This window comes from Macrobrachium nipponense, chromosome 32 (genome assembly GCF_015104395.2).
Source record: "Macrobrachium nipponense isolate FS-2020 chromosome 32, ASM1510439v2, whole genome shotgun sequence".
Classification (NCBI taxonomy): Eukaryota; Metazoa; Arthropoda; class Malacostraca; order Decapoda; family Palaemonidae; genus Macrobrachium; species Macrobrachium nipponense.
Window position 1 is genome coordinate 40710513 of NC_061094.1, and position 15470 is coordinate 40725982.

At 39.7% G+C, this 15470-nt stretch overlaps 1 protein-coding gene across 1 annotated transcript in view; it reads right to left on the minus strand.

Annotated features, from left to right (window-relative positions):
* Positions 1-15470, minus strand: part of LOC135207454 (inositol hexakisphosphate and diphosphoinositol-pentakisphosphate kinase 2-like) — a gene marked incomplete at its 5' end in the record, with an annotated part of 255448 nt that overhangs the window by 47120 nt on the left and 192858 nt on the right. Inside the window, 1 exon segment of the mRNA XM_064239179.1 lies at positions 9669-9793. Within this exon segment, the coding sequence (XP_064095249.1) occupies positions 9669-9793 (125 nt within the window).

Here is a 15470-nt window from a genome sequence, read left to right on the forward strand (position 1 = left end):
AAGGAGAAAGCCTATTATACATCAAAGTGATGCTGAAAACAATAAAACTAGAAGACAAAATTAAAGAAGTGAAGCGAGATCATTGAACTTTGCACAAAATGCAAACAATTATCAAACCTTAATCAAGTTTATTAGGTAATAACCTCATATTTTAATTTATACCACATTGAAAGGACATATATTCAAGTGAAAAAGACTTGATTCACCAAATTTCTATGAAATACCAACCCCAAGAGAGGTTATCAGTACCAATGAACAGCAGTTATTCAAAGAAAATAGGTGTGATTGCAAAGGCTGGCATGGTAATAACAAGGCACTTGAAGCACTTCCAGCCAGTGAAAGAAAATTATGCAAGGCATTTGCATGAATTATTGCCCATAGGGATATATGACCAAGTAAGGGTTCCTTTTACGTCAGGAGAGCAGCTGACCACAAGATAGGCACGTGTAAACTGATGGTGTTGGGAGTCACAAATTAAACATACCCACCTCTTTAGTAATGCCATTTAAATATTCTTGGAAATTTATAAATTTTTCATTAGGTATAAAATGCACTCTCAATGAGAATATGCCTTCACCATAGAATGTTTTATGTCTTTTCTGAAACTGCATGGCAGCCGAAAAGGCTCTTGAACCAGGAAATTTCTTTCTCCTGGTTCACTCGAAATGTCTCTACCCCTTTTCTCTGTCGTATAATCACTTAAAATTTAATCAGTTTTCAACTGCATTGTTTTCCCAAGTTGTAACTTTAAATTATTTTACTGCATTTTTTTTATATTGCTTCCCTTCATCTTGCTGTCCATTCTCTCCAACTCCCTTTTAACTATACAGATTATGAAGAAGGGATACCATTGCTGGGATTAGAACTCATTTACAAGGCCAATAGTGGGTGTTATGACTGCCTTGTCAGCTGCCCAATAATGTTTGAACCTGAGAGATATTAATATGCTAAGTCACTGATATCCCAGGGGCAGGATTACCCATTAGAACTGGCTCATAGATTCCACGGGTTGGCTGGTTTCTAGGGGGTTAGACTTAGCATTCTGTCTGGTTGTCTTGACCCTATCAAGCAGGTTTGAGCCACCCTAATCATTTTGGTCTCATCCCTTTGGGTTAGTGTGGGAAGTGGATATTTGGGGGTCAATTCTTAACAGTGCCATTTTTGGAGAGGTGAGCACCATGAAAATTTTTGGTATTCTTTAGTTTTAAAATTATTCTCTTTTTATGTATAAAACAAAAGGTCATATGTAGACTATGGTACCTTTGAATTTCATGACATAACCACATCACAGATAACTTCAAGCATGGATAAGGATGGCAATAAAAAGGCTAAAGCAAACGGTTCAATGTTAGCTACAATGGTCCATTACATCCTTCAGCATCAAAACCAAGACAAGGTCTGAGTTAAGGAGAAAGAATGAAAAAGAAAAGGAGGGTAGTTCAAAGAAAATAAAACTAATACTTGGAGTATATGATCCATCATGATATGTTAAAGTTTTTTCTTTAAAATCTAAAGGTAACACTGAAGACAGTAAAATTTTTTGTAATTCATAGAGAAGTGGTTTGATCTATAATCAGAACACCAAACATCTCCTTAACAGGTGAGGGAAATGTTTTGATAGAATCACAAACTCCATTACATATATCCTCCACATATTTGTTGGTACATTGGATAATGGCATTACAGAGCTTTGCAAGTGACATTAACCAAATTTTTGGCACCAGTAAGTGATTTTCAGTGCTGGTAAGTATTGGTGGGCGTAATAGATTACATCAATTACTTTTTAAAAATCTCAGTAGTCGATTACATTTCCAAGTAGTCAATTACCCTATCCATATCAGTGAAATAAACTTTTATCTATACGAGTCCAGCTGACAAAATGTAAACATCAAATTATGGTAGCAATCACAGCAATGTTATCTTTTGGTATCCTTTCGAAATTTTAATGATAGTGTAATTACAGTACGTAGTACACGTATTAACGTTTAGGATAACATAATATATATTCATTATCATTTTGGTGGTAAATAAATTTAGAACGATTCAGTCATACGAATGATAGGCATCATACATTGTCATATTGTGATTGGCAACAAATACATTATAAAGGGATTTTGACAAAGGAAAAATCTATTTCTGGGGGAAGACCTGTGTCGCCCAGTGAAATATCTCTATAGCACTCATTTCTAGGTATAAATAAATGCTAAATATACCTGAGAAAAAAGCCATATGGAATGCCAGAGTTACTACCTCCAGCTCGCTCACCCTCATAGGGTGTCGGTATGGCACAGGGGCGAGTGGAAACCACTATCACAGATGCTTTGCCAATTAGATGTCTCCTCTCTCAAAATCCCCCTCTAGAGAGGTGCCTTTACAACATCCACCTTCCGCTCGCTACTACTACCTCTGCCAAGAACCCTCATTCCTGAATTAGCACTCTTTGTGTCCACGCGCACCGTTTTCGCTGTCTCCAGGAAGTGTTTTTGCGAAGCATCATGTCTTCCCTTGACCAAGAAGCTTCTTCATCTAAGTTGAGTATTCCATTTATTGCTTTTTGAGCACAATGGGGCAACGATGCATCCAATATTTTGCCCTTATTTTAAGACTCTTGTTCATGGGAGCCGGGCATGACGCTCTCCCGAGTCCGCCATTTTGGATGCATTTTTACCTTACATATTAACCCTTAAACGCCGACTGGACGTATTTTACGTTGACATTTTTCGTCTCTCGGGTGCCGACTGGACGTATTTTACGTCGACATACAAAAGTTTTTTTAAAAATTCGCGGAAAAATACTTTTAGGCCTACCAGCCGAAAACTCTTGAATCACGCGCCTTGGGGGATGCTGGGAGTTCACGGATCAAGGTGTTGTTTTGTTTACAATCGTTACGCAGGTGCGCAGCGCGAATTTCTTTCTTGCCGCACTAAAAAGTATCTGTGACACATCTCGGAAATTATTTAATCACTTTGACATAATTTTTTTACCATTTTAAATTAGCCGTTACATGGAGTATTATATATGAAAATGTGCGCATTTTTATGTAAAATACAACAAAAAAATACTCATGATTGTAGCTTTTATCAGTTTTGAGATATTTCCATATAAATAACGATAAGTGCCAAAATTTCAACCTTCGGTCAACTTTGACTCTACCGAAATGGTCGAAAAACGCAATTGTAAGCTAAAACTCTTATATTTTAGTAATATTCCATCATTTACCTTAATTTTGAAACTAATTGGAAGTCTCTAGCACAATATTTCGATTTATGGTGAATTTATGAAAAAACTTTTTCCTTACGTCCGCGCGGTAACTCTTCCGAAAAAAATCATACATGCGATTGTGGTAATGTTTGCACCATTTTAAATTATCCGTTACATAAAGTTTTATATATGAAAATGTGCGCAATTTCATGCACAATACAACTAAAAACAACCCATGGTTGTAGCTTTTATCAATTTTGAAATATTTTCATATAAAAAATGATAAGTGACAAATTTTCAACCTTCGGTCAACTTTGACTCTACCGAAATGGTCGGAAAACGCAATTGTAAGCTAAAACGCTTATATTCTAGTAATATTCAAGCATTTACCTTCATTTTGCAACAAATTGGAAGTCTCTAGCACAATATTTCGATTTATAGTGAATTTATAAAAAAAATTACATTTTCTTTACGTCCGCGCGGTAACTCTTCCGAAAAAATCTTATGTGCGATTGTGGTAATGTTTGCACCATTTTAAATTAGCCGTTACATAAAGTTTTATATATGAAAATGTGCGCAATTTCATGTATAATACAACAAAAAATAGTTGAAGGTTGTAGCCTTTCTCATTTTTGAAATATTTGCATATAAATCACGATAAATAGAAAAAAAACCACGTTCGGTCAAATTTGACTCTACCGAAATGGTCGAAAAACGCAATTGTAAGATAAAACTCTTACAGTCTAGTAATATTCAGTTATTTATCTTCATCGTGAAACAAATTCGAAGTCTCTAGCACAATATTTAAATTTATGGTGAATTTTAAAAAAAAACTTTCCTTCCCTCGGCGCGCGGATTCTCCGCCACAAATCTCCGAAATACGTACGTCCCATTCTCGGAATATTTGCTCCGTTTTATATTAGGCATTTCATAGAGTTTTATATATGAAAATGTGTGCAATTTCATGTAGAATAAAAAGAAAAATATTTGAAAGTTGTAGCTTTTCTTACTTCCAAAATAATTGCATATAAAAAAAAATATATAAAAAAAATTCGACATTCGGTCAACTTTAACTCGTCAGATATGGTCGAAAACTGCATTTGTAAGCTAATATTCTTACAGTATAGTAATATTCAATCATTTGTCTTCATTTTGAAAGAAATTGGAAGTCTCTAGGACAATATTTATATTTATGGTGAATTTTTAAAAAAAATATTTGTTTACGTCCGCGCGTTACGAATTCATGCATTATTTTGTGATAATATTTTCTCTGTGTTGCTTTTATCGTTTTACAATGTGTTATATACCAAAATGATCGCAATTTAGTGTACATTACAACGAAAAAAAAAATAACTTGTTATCTTTAACCGTTTTGCGCACAGCGCGATTTAGATACAATTATATATGAAATTTCGTTTTTGCGCTATCATATATCGCATTATTTATATATGATAATGATAATTTTTTTCATATCTGATGGTTGCATACTAAACTTCAGGCAATGACCAAAAAAAGGAGCCAAAAATGAACTCTTAATCTTAAAAACTAAGCGCGCTGTGATTTTTTGAAAAAAATATTTTTTCCGCTTCCGCGCTCACTCTGAAACGTCTCCGGCACACGGGAGACATTTTTTTTTTTACCGCTTCGGCGTTTAAGGGTCAAAGCATATCTTCATAATAAATAGCCTATTCGTGGAATAATTCCATATCAATGAAATAAAATTTTACCTATGGGAGGCCTGCCAGCTGACAAAATGTAAACATCAAATTATGGTAGCGGTCAAAGCAACATTATCTTTCAGTATCTTTTCTAAATTGTAATGGTAGTGTAATTACGGTAGTAATAACGTTTAGGATAACATAATATTAATTAATTTTTCACTAAAAATTCATCATCATTTTGGTAGTAGTAAATAATAGTTTGGAATTATCGTACATTATCCTATTGTTAGGGGGCATGTGGTGGTACTGAAATGAAAACAAAACTATGCTTTCCTTTTAAACAATGTGATTACAGAAAACATGATATAGAATCGGCTCTGTTATTTCATTTATTTTGAATTTTTAAAGATATAATAAGTAAAACACCATTTGTAATAACATCATCTTTATATAAGCAATTTTTCTTAAGATATCTATTGCTACAAAAGCAAGCCTATACACAGATGGCTTTGTGATTTAACAGTCATCTTAGGCTATGCCACCCTAGGCCAGATTTTATCCATTAAATCTGATGTCCGTTGGTTCCAAGTCCGTGAAAACGAGGTTTTACTGTACAGACATAAATAGATTGAAGTTCTGTACCAGTAGGGTTATGGTATATTTCTGCTAAAGTTCTGTACCAGTAGAGTTATGGTACACTTCTGTCACATTCAAAGAGCATATCCTGACATATTTTCTTTTGTCACAGACTAGCATGAGCTACCAATCTTCAGGCACAGTATACTGAGATTTGGTTACTGACTCCAAAATTCCCTTTAAACTGCTTCAGAAGTCTTTCCCTTATTTTTTATGAAACTCACCCAAGGTATCCCCAACCTTTTTGGTTTAGTGTAAAGCAAATTTGAATAATTTTAATATACAGTAGTACCTCAAGATACGAAAGGCTCAACTTACGAAAAATCCAAGTTACGAAAGCCAATGCGAAAAATTTTACTGCTCTACATACGAAAAGTTTTCAAGATACGAAAGGTTGTTGCTGTAAAGTCCCGAGATTCGCCCGGACCACCGAGAACAATTTTAAAACTCCCGCGCCGCCAACTGAGTAAACTCGCCACCATCCTCCCGCTCTCCCATTGGTTCCTGATGCTAGTCACCCCATAAGGTCCTGCTCTCCTATTGGTCAGCATCTACCCCTTGTGCTTTAAGTATTCTATTGGTAAAAGGTTGCTGTAAATTGAAAAACTTATTCATGCAATACATTTAATAAAGAAAACATTAGGTAAAGATAGAATAAAGAATAGAAATGAATGGTTATTATACTGTTTGGTAGTTTCAGTAGTTGAAGAGAGATAATGAAAATTTATGGCTTACTGTGTAAAAGTGATTGCTTGGCGATCGTTCGATACTCGTAAGTGCTGGATGTAAACAGACGTTTGGAAGCTTTTTTTGTTTGTTTATTATAGTTAATGGTTACTTAATAATTATTTGAAATGAGTACATGCAATACATTTAATTAAAAAAATTGTGAATTAGATATCATAAAATATAAAATAAATCAGACTGCCAACAAATACGTATTTTTTAGAATTCTTCTTCTGTTTTATTATTACGTTACGTATATGCATGTTTCATTATAGCTGTCAGTAACTCGGTATCTTCATTAGGTAAAGATAGAATAAAGAATAGAAATGAATGGTTATTATACTGTTTGGTGGTTTCATTAGTTGAATAGAGATACTAATGACAATTTATGGCTTACTGTGTGCTAGGAAAAATGATTGCTTGGCGCTCGTTCGATACTCTAAGAATGTAAACAATCGATCGGAAGGTTTGTTTTTTGTTTGTTTGTGTATTATAGTTAATGATTAATTAATAATTATTTGAAATGAGTACATACTGATTATTTATACATTTTATTGGCATATTCTAAGCTTGTAGCTCTTAGGTTTAGATGTCAGAATCATAGACTAGGCTACAGTAGCAACCGCTAACATAGGCTAGGCTTATTGCTAAGGGACATATGCTAAAGTCCTAATATATGCAGTAAAAATGGGGTTGAACATTACATGCAGTTGAATATTACTCAAGTATGTACAGTATTTTGCGTTTTTGGAGTCATATTTCTTCCGTCGTAACCCTAGAACATGTGTTTTAGGCCTGGAAATATAATTTACTGGGGTGTTTTGGAGGGCTTGGAATGGATTAGCCATTTTACATGTAAAATGTGTTCCAAGTTACGAAAAACTCATAATACGAAGGCCGTCTCAGAACGGATTAATTTCGTATCTCGAGGTACCACTGTAAAAAGAAATGTAGTGGTTTTCTTCGTGACTTCTATCACTCCCTCCATAACATAGCCTCAACAACTTTACAGGACTTAAAAATTTATATTAAGTGAACTCAAGATTGATCATTTTTTCATAAAATGGGTGAACTCCTGATTGGTCCCTGTATAGAATTTTAACTGCCATGAACATAGCTTTATTTGATAAGAGGAATTTTACTATTTTTTGGATGCCAAAAATGCATTACAGGCACATAGTATTGTAAGGTTTTTCTGGTCCTTTAATTTTCAAGATTCTGCAGTGACTCCAAAACACAGATATCCAAGTAAATTTTTGTTGGATACCAGCACATATGGGAATAAAGAAGCAGATAACCTTGCTAAAGAAGCATCAGAGCAGGTGATATTGCCAGGTCATTGGAATTTGCCAAGTCATCTGTGGACTGGACATGTTGTAAATGACTTAGTATCTATGATTTCTTTACTTTAAAGACTGATGAACACCTGCCTTTCAAGATGACGGCTTAGTCCCCTTGACTGTAATTCATTAGCTGATCAAATGCCCAGTCTTAGGGATTTAAGAGACCGATTTCTCTGCTTGCCAAGATTGTCATTGAGAATGTAAATTACAACTTTAGTGGTATTTTTATTTTTGCTGAAAGATCTTGTCTTTTGTAGCAAATAAAATGCTTAGTACTATATTTGAAGTCTGAAAACATGATACATTTTCATTTATGATTATTATTAAATAAATTGCTTACTAACTGCATAACATTCTATTTTTTGCTATTCAGTGTCAATATCTCAAGAAGCCATGATGCCCAATAATTTATCAGAATAATGCATTTCATCTTATTAAAACATACTTCACACTGATAGCCTACTATGCACCATTAAGAATGATAAACAACAGTTTTTTGTCTTATAAGAATTTTTTTTCTTACATGAAGAAAAGAATAAGGAAACTGAGTAACTTTCACATGAAAGTTTGGTTAGTAATAACAGGATGATGTAGGATATTACTAGGTTGATTATTCCATGGAAGTATAATACAGTGATATGACAAGATGATGGGACACAGCTCTCTGTCATGTAAACTAACTATGCCTGTATAGCACATGGTTTGTAATAGCTGGGAACCTAAAGTCTTTTTGCAATGACTGTCCACTTGACTGAGAGGCATTTCCTGGTTGAATGTCAGAATCTTGGGAGTGCCAAGCTAAGAAAGTGTTCTTTATCTAGGATACATGGAGAGGAAGTTGTCTTTGAATCTTGCTTAATTCTTCTCAAGATTATTGAAGATGCAGGTAATCTCCATTATTTGTTACTGTAGCTGAATAAATGCATTTTTATTAAGCTATCAGGTTATGACTGTTAAGTCTGTATACTTTTATAAGTCTGTAAAGTCTATGAAAATTATGTTTCTTGATGTTTAATAAGTTTTACTTATGTATATGAAAATATATAGACATGTATATGTATACATTCACTATAACTTGGTCTCTTTCAGTATCTGTTCCCTTCGATGTTTTCACAAGTTAAATAATTTACCTAAGCAACAATTTCATTGGCCACACTGGTAGCACAGAAGCCAGAAGAGCTGTCACCAAACTATTCACTTTTGGAAAAATTAAAGCATAGAGCCATGAAAATAAGTTTGTGTGTACATGTATGGAAACATCACATCAAACTTAGCCATAACCAATCAGACAATAAAAAAAACTAAGATACATAAAGTTACAGTGCAGTTGGTGATTTTTGTAGGGTTTGGTGTTTAGCTGATTTGTGTGTGCTTCTTGTCACAATATGAACTTGATTCCCATGCTACTGCATCTTCAATGCTCTCAATATTTTGATGATGGATATTATAATGGGGCTGATGAAAATTTTGCCTCTAAACAGGGCACAAGGGGAATTATGAAAGGAAAAAATTTTTGTTTTATAAATTACGCTCTTGGTAGTGCTTCCATTTCTGCATGTTCTGAATACTGTTCTATTTCCTCACTGAGCATGTTAAACCTTCAACCCAAAAATAAAGCAAATTTTACAGTCAGAGCTCTTGAAATTATTAGACTGCAATTTGTAAAAGTAGTGGTAGGATATTTACATATCAAAACTATCACCTAAAATATTTTCTAATAATTTAATTTGTTGGACTAATAATTTTACTTAAAACTAACAAAAGAAAATATGACAACAAAATAAATCTAAAAATTAAATGTCAACAAAACTTTGATCAGAATACTATGGAATGAGAGACCCCGGTCTAAAGGATTCAGATGGCAAAGGCATTTTGCTCACACAGAAATGTTTTGAGAAGCAATGTACAATAATAGTATGTATAAACATGATCTTATCCATGTTCAAGGCTTAACATACTTGTACATTCCAAATATGGAAACAAAATCACTCTTCATCACACTTTCAAACTTACCCAACCAAATTTAACATAACTTGAAATTACAAAAGTAAATAACATAATTGTCATTATGAGACAGCAATACTTTCTCAATCAAACTTACCCTTTTCTGGTTTAGATGCTTGATCTGGATTAAAGCTGTTTTCTGTTTCTAAAGACCTTGGCCGCGTTAATGATTCCACAGCGGTCAATGACCGCTGATAGGAAGAAGCACCATCAGATAGGGACCTGTTGCAAGCAATCACATTGTTACTATCATAAAGATTCAGTTAATATTGTACATCCAATTATTTTACAGAATCTGAAAACACACGGACATTAGTCACCACAATATTTGCAGTACATATACACTTCTCTAATCTTATTTTCTGGGCTCAGTTCGTGTCGCTGCGCGAAATATCCTTTAATCCATTATTTCTAAGGTAAATGTACTAACACATACCAGAGAATAAATAAAATAAAGAAAAGGTCAGTACTACTGACTCGCTCACCCTCCAAGAGGGTGTCGGTATGAACACTATGGCGAGTGAGACCACTACCACGAACTGCTTGCCAATAGAAATCTCCCACTACAAAATCCCCACAAGAGGGGAGCCGACCCACAGAGTGGGCAGCAACTACTACTACTCCATCCCATGCTGCCGACTGCTGCGCCTCTGGTGGCCATCCTTTTCAGTTAGCGCACAGCGTATACACGTGCCCTTTTTTGCTCTGTGTTTTTTGTGCCCCTTTCTTGGATTTATTCGTCATGGAGCGTACAGCCATCGCAGCAGCTAAGTTAAGTAATCAGTTGTTATTGCTATTTGGTTTTTTCCGCCCTTGAGTCAGTATTTGCCGTTTTTTAGGTATAAATACGGGCTCTAGGTCGGAAGCATGGCAGCATGGTTCTGCCTCGTGGCGGGTTCGTTCTTGGTCTTCCATACCCAGAACCTTCCCTTATTTCATTACGCTCTATTATTAGTTATCTATTTTATGTTAGGGGTCCAGCCTACTGGGTTTATGTCATGCATGCATGTCTTTTTCACCTTGCGTAGGCATCTTCCATCCAGACCCTAGCCACAGCTCTTAGTATCGGCCCCGGCTAGCTTTGAGTGGTAGACTTTCTTTCGAGTTAGTCGTACACTCCTGGATAAAAATTTTTCTCCTACTGATTTATTTTCTTTCTTTACGTTAAGTGATTTTGATTATTAATGTTTTAGGTTAGTCTACGGCGTCTGGCTTCACGTAGCCTAGGTTATGTTTTATTGGTCTCCACCACTATGCTTCCGCTCTTCAGTTCGGTTGCTTCTCTATAGCATCTCTCTGATTAGTTGGTTGCTTTATCCTAGGCTGTATTGTTTCATTGTATTACATGTTACCGCTCCGTGGTCACTACGTGATCACGGAGCAGCCAGACGCCTGTCCAGTCACCTTTCCCTCCTCCCACTCTTCCATAGGGCCGGGGGGGAGGGTTGGTTTGCCCACGCTCGCTCCACATACCCGTGCCTGCCTCCCTCTCTCCCTAGGCGGAGGGAGTAGGGGGGCTGGACAGACCCAGACTGGACTCGACCTCTCTCTGGCTTCACGGCACGCTCGGATGACTAAGGGGGGGGGACTGGCCTTTCCCCCCTCCGTCGTTACTCCGTCGCTCCGTTGCTAGCTCGAGTCTGTTCGCCCTCTCGCCCTTTCCCAGCTTACTGGTGCTCTTTAATCTACCGGAGCTCCGGCATCCACGTGGAAAGGTGCTAGTTCACCCTGACGGGCGGACTGCGGCATACAGTTGGTCTTTACTAACCACCCCGTCGCGCTGATATCGCGACACGAACTCCGCCACGCACCGGACTTAGTCCGGTACGTTCAATGGCTATAGGTTTAAGAATTAGTATTTAATTTAAACTATAGTAAGTTTAATTTAAGCTACCTTAAGCCAAATCCCTCCGTTGCCTGCTCACACCGGATCTCTCCGGGGTTCTAGCCTATTCAGGCGGTAAGGGAGGGGTTATGCCCAAAATTTTTTCGCGCTCCGGCATGCAGTGGAGTTCTTTTAACCTCTGGCCTGTAAGTGATATCTTTTAGGATGCTCATGTATCTTTTCACTTACAGACCACCAACTGTGAGCATCCAGGGATGTGAATGCCATGCTCAGGACCCCTGTGGGCATGAAGTCTGCAGATCCCATGCTCCATGCGCGACTCCGCACGGGAACCTTCAAGTCTGGTTTCACGAGACCTGCACTATTTGCTATGATCTGGTGAGCCAGCTCTTAGACGGGGTAAGTATTCCCAACTCCGTTAGCTAATCCCTACAAGGTTATAGTTCTTAAGTTTAATTTTAATCTCTTATTTTAAACTTAAGCTTGTTTTATATGGGATCTCGCATCCTCTATAATTTTAGTTTAACCTATTACTAAGTTTTAATTTTAAGTTTAAACTTAAAAAACTAACAAATACCCTCTCTTCCAGGCTCCCGCTGTTAGAGACACCGCCCTGGCAACCCTGCGGGCTTGGGTCGGCGGTTTTGGCAAGAACGCCGCCAAGGGACAGCCCTACATCCTGAGAAGAGGTTGGCGGTCCTGATCTTCCCCGGCGGCAAGTCAACGGGTTACGTCGACCCAGCAGAGGCAGCCCCGACTATAGCGGCAATTCAGCAGCAGCTCGCCGCTTCGTTGACTGAACCAGGCCAGGACATCTCGTCGGAAGTCGCGACACTGGATCTAAATATTGAACCTATGGTAGGTGTTGACGACCTGTTGGTCGAGGTGAGTACGTTGGACGCCCAAGGGCTTCCCTTGGGCGCCACTGGATCTTCTACTCCTGCAAACTCTCCAGCTTCCTTCCAAGGCTTTACAGGAGCTGAGCTCCTTTATACTTCTCCTGATGCCTCCGTAAGACCTAAGGTCAAAGGACAGACGGTAGTTAAAACCCTGAGTAAGACGTCGTCGTCGTCTAAAAAGACGTCGTCGGCGTCAACATCTCGCAAGTCTCCGGCTACAAACCCCGGAGCAGAGAGGTCTAGAGCTTCTGGGTCCGGCTCCAAATCCTCAAGGAGTAGATCTTCCAAGGAGAGATCACATACTCCAGCGGAGTCAGCCGTTTCTCCTCTTCCTTTGGTACCTGTTCAGAGTTACCCGACCACCTCCGCAGCAGCTCCGGCTTTGGATCCCAATGCTGGCCTGTTGCAACACATGGGGGATTTGGTCGGTTCTCTCAAGAACAGTATGGAGCAGATGTTCTCCCGGTTGTCCGACAGGATTAACTCCCAGGATAACATTATCGCCGAACTAAGCCAGGCTCCGCTAGCTACTCCCCCACCTTTCGGCACAGGTATAGCTCAGCTTCCACCTCATGACTCTCTGCCTCCGTTCTCTATGAATAACCCCTGGAGGGTGGCGTCATACGCCCCCTTCCAGGACGGGCTTATTTCTATCCCGGAGTGTGGAACTCGAAGGATTGAGGACTTCGAGTTCTACCCGGAGGATCTACAACCGCCGTTCATTGGCTACGCCAGGCTCACTGCCGCTGCCATGACGCGAGATGACAAGGTCCCTAAAGAGACAGTCCTCTATTCACGTGACCAGGCTCAAAGAGAATGGCTCAGGTGCTTAGAGGACATGGATTGTTCTAATACAAAGATACAACCCTTTAAGAGTCCATTCACCATCTTCACAATGGAAGAGGGAACTCCGCTTCCCTTCCTTACCAAGATCGCTACGGTCACTATCCCAGCGGCCCAAAAGGGGGAGTCGTTACCGCAGCTAAAGGAAGCGGACCTACATCTCCTTTACTTCCCTCAACCGGAGATTTGTGGGAAGACCTGCCCAACACTTTTTCGGCGGGCAAAACTCAAACCAGACTGTGCTATGGAGCAGTTTGGTGAGAAGCTGCCTAGACTTCCGGACAGCCTCATTCAGGCAGAGTTTGAGGCCAAGTCTAGGCTGGCCAGGTCTATTAACTCCATGGCCATGACAGAAGTGGCTACCATTGCTTATGGTTCCGAGCCACTATTCAAGCTGATCACCAAGTCACTGACTCAAACGGTACAGTCTGACATGTTTGAGTTCGCCACAGCCAGAACGAATTGTCGGAAGCATGTCCTCCAGGAAGCAACTATTCGGCATGAACCGAATAAGTTGCTTTCATCAAACATCTGGGGAGCAGACCTCTTCCCAGATGCAATGGTAAAGGAGGTCCAGGCAGAAGCTACAAGGCTTAACCAAAGCCTTAAGGATCGTTGGGGTCTCACTGCAAAGAGACGCCAAGACCAAGCAGTGAGGGGTAAGGCTCAGAGGAAACCCAGACGTTTCCAGCCTTACCAAAAGAAACAGCAACGCTTCGCCCAGCCTGTTTCGGCTGTTCCGTTGGTGCAGGCGGCCCAACCCTCTACCTCCAAGGCCCAATCACAGCCTATTTATGTGATTTCCCCCCAGCCTCAACCTTCCACCTCTTACGCTGTCTCCCCAGCCTTCAATCAAGTGTTCGAAGGCCAGGCCTTTCAGCAGTATGACCGCTCGGGTAGGGAGGCGGAGGTAAGCGATCCTTTCGTCAGAGAGGATCAGGAAGGTCCCTTAATAGAGGAAAACACTTCCGGGGAGGCCGCGGAGGCTACCAGCATCAATGAGAACTTCCAGGTAGGAGGGAGGCTGTTTCTCTTCCGCCACCGGTGGGGATTCAGCAAATGGGCACAAAGCATTGTGTCGAAAGGCCTGGGTTGGAGTTGGGTGGCGAATCCGCCCCACCCAGACCTTTCCTTCAACTTCCATCCAAAGAATTGACGGAGTATGCGGAGGACCTCCTTCAGAAAGGAGCAATAGCGAGAGTCAACAGATTAAAGTTTCAAGGGCGCTTGTTCAGCGTTCCAAAGAAAGGCTCACAAAAAAGAAGGGTAATCTTAGACTTGTCCCGTTTAAACTTGGCCATTCGCTGCGACAAGTTCAAGATGCTCACCATCTCGCAGGTGCGGACCTTACTTCCCCGTGGGGCCGTCACCACCTCTATCGATCTTACAGACGCATACTATCATATCCCTATTGCAAGACACTTTCGCCCTTATCTGGGCTTCAAGATAGGAGATCAAGCATTCTCCTTCAAGGTAGTTCCCTTCGGTCTCAACGTAGCACCCAGGGTGTTCACGAAGTTGGCGGAGGTAGTCGTCCAACAACTAAGATCGCAAGGGATTATGGTAGTAGCGTATCTCGACGATTGGTTAATTTGGGCTCCAACAGTCGAGGAATGTCGCAAAGCAACACTGAAAGTAATCCAGTTCCTGGAATATCTAGGGTTCAAGATAAACAGGACCAAATCGAGACTCACTCCGGAGTCAGACTTTCAGTGGCTGGGCATTCAATGGAATCTATCCTCCCATACTCTGTCGATTCCATCAGCCAAGAGAAAAGAAATAGCGAAGTCAGTAAAGCAATTTCAAGGACACAAACTTGCTTCAAGGAGAACCCAGGAAAGGATTCTGGGTTCACTCCAGTTTGCATCAGTGACAAACATCTTGATGAAAGCCAAACTGAAAGACCTAACCAGAATCTGGCGCTCACGAGCAAATGTCAGGTCCAGGGACAAATTATCATCAGTCCCTCAGATTCTACGGAATCGTCTACGCCCTTGGTCAAAAGTCAAGAACCTGTCAATATCAGTACCCCTTCAGTTTCCTCCTCCGGGGATTACCATCCACACGGACGCTTCATTAAGCGGCTGGGGAGGATATTCTCAGTTCAAGAAGGTTCAAGGAACCTGGTCACCCCAGTTCCGTCAGCTTCACATAAACGTACTGGAAGCAATGGCAGTGTTCTTGACTCTAAAAAGGTTACGTCCGCCAGAGAACTCCCACATAAAGCTAGTCTTAGACAGCGCAGTGGTAGTCCATTGTGTAAACAGAGGAGGCTCCAAGTCACGTCATCTGAATCATGTCATGGTAGCCA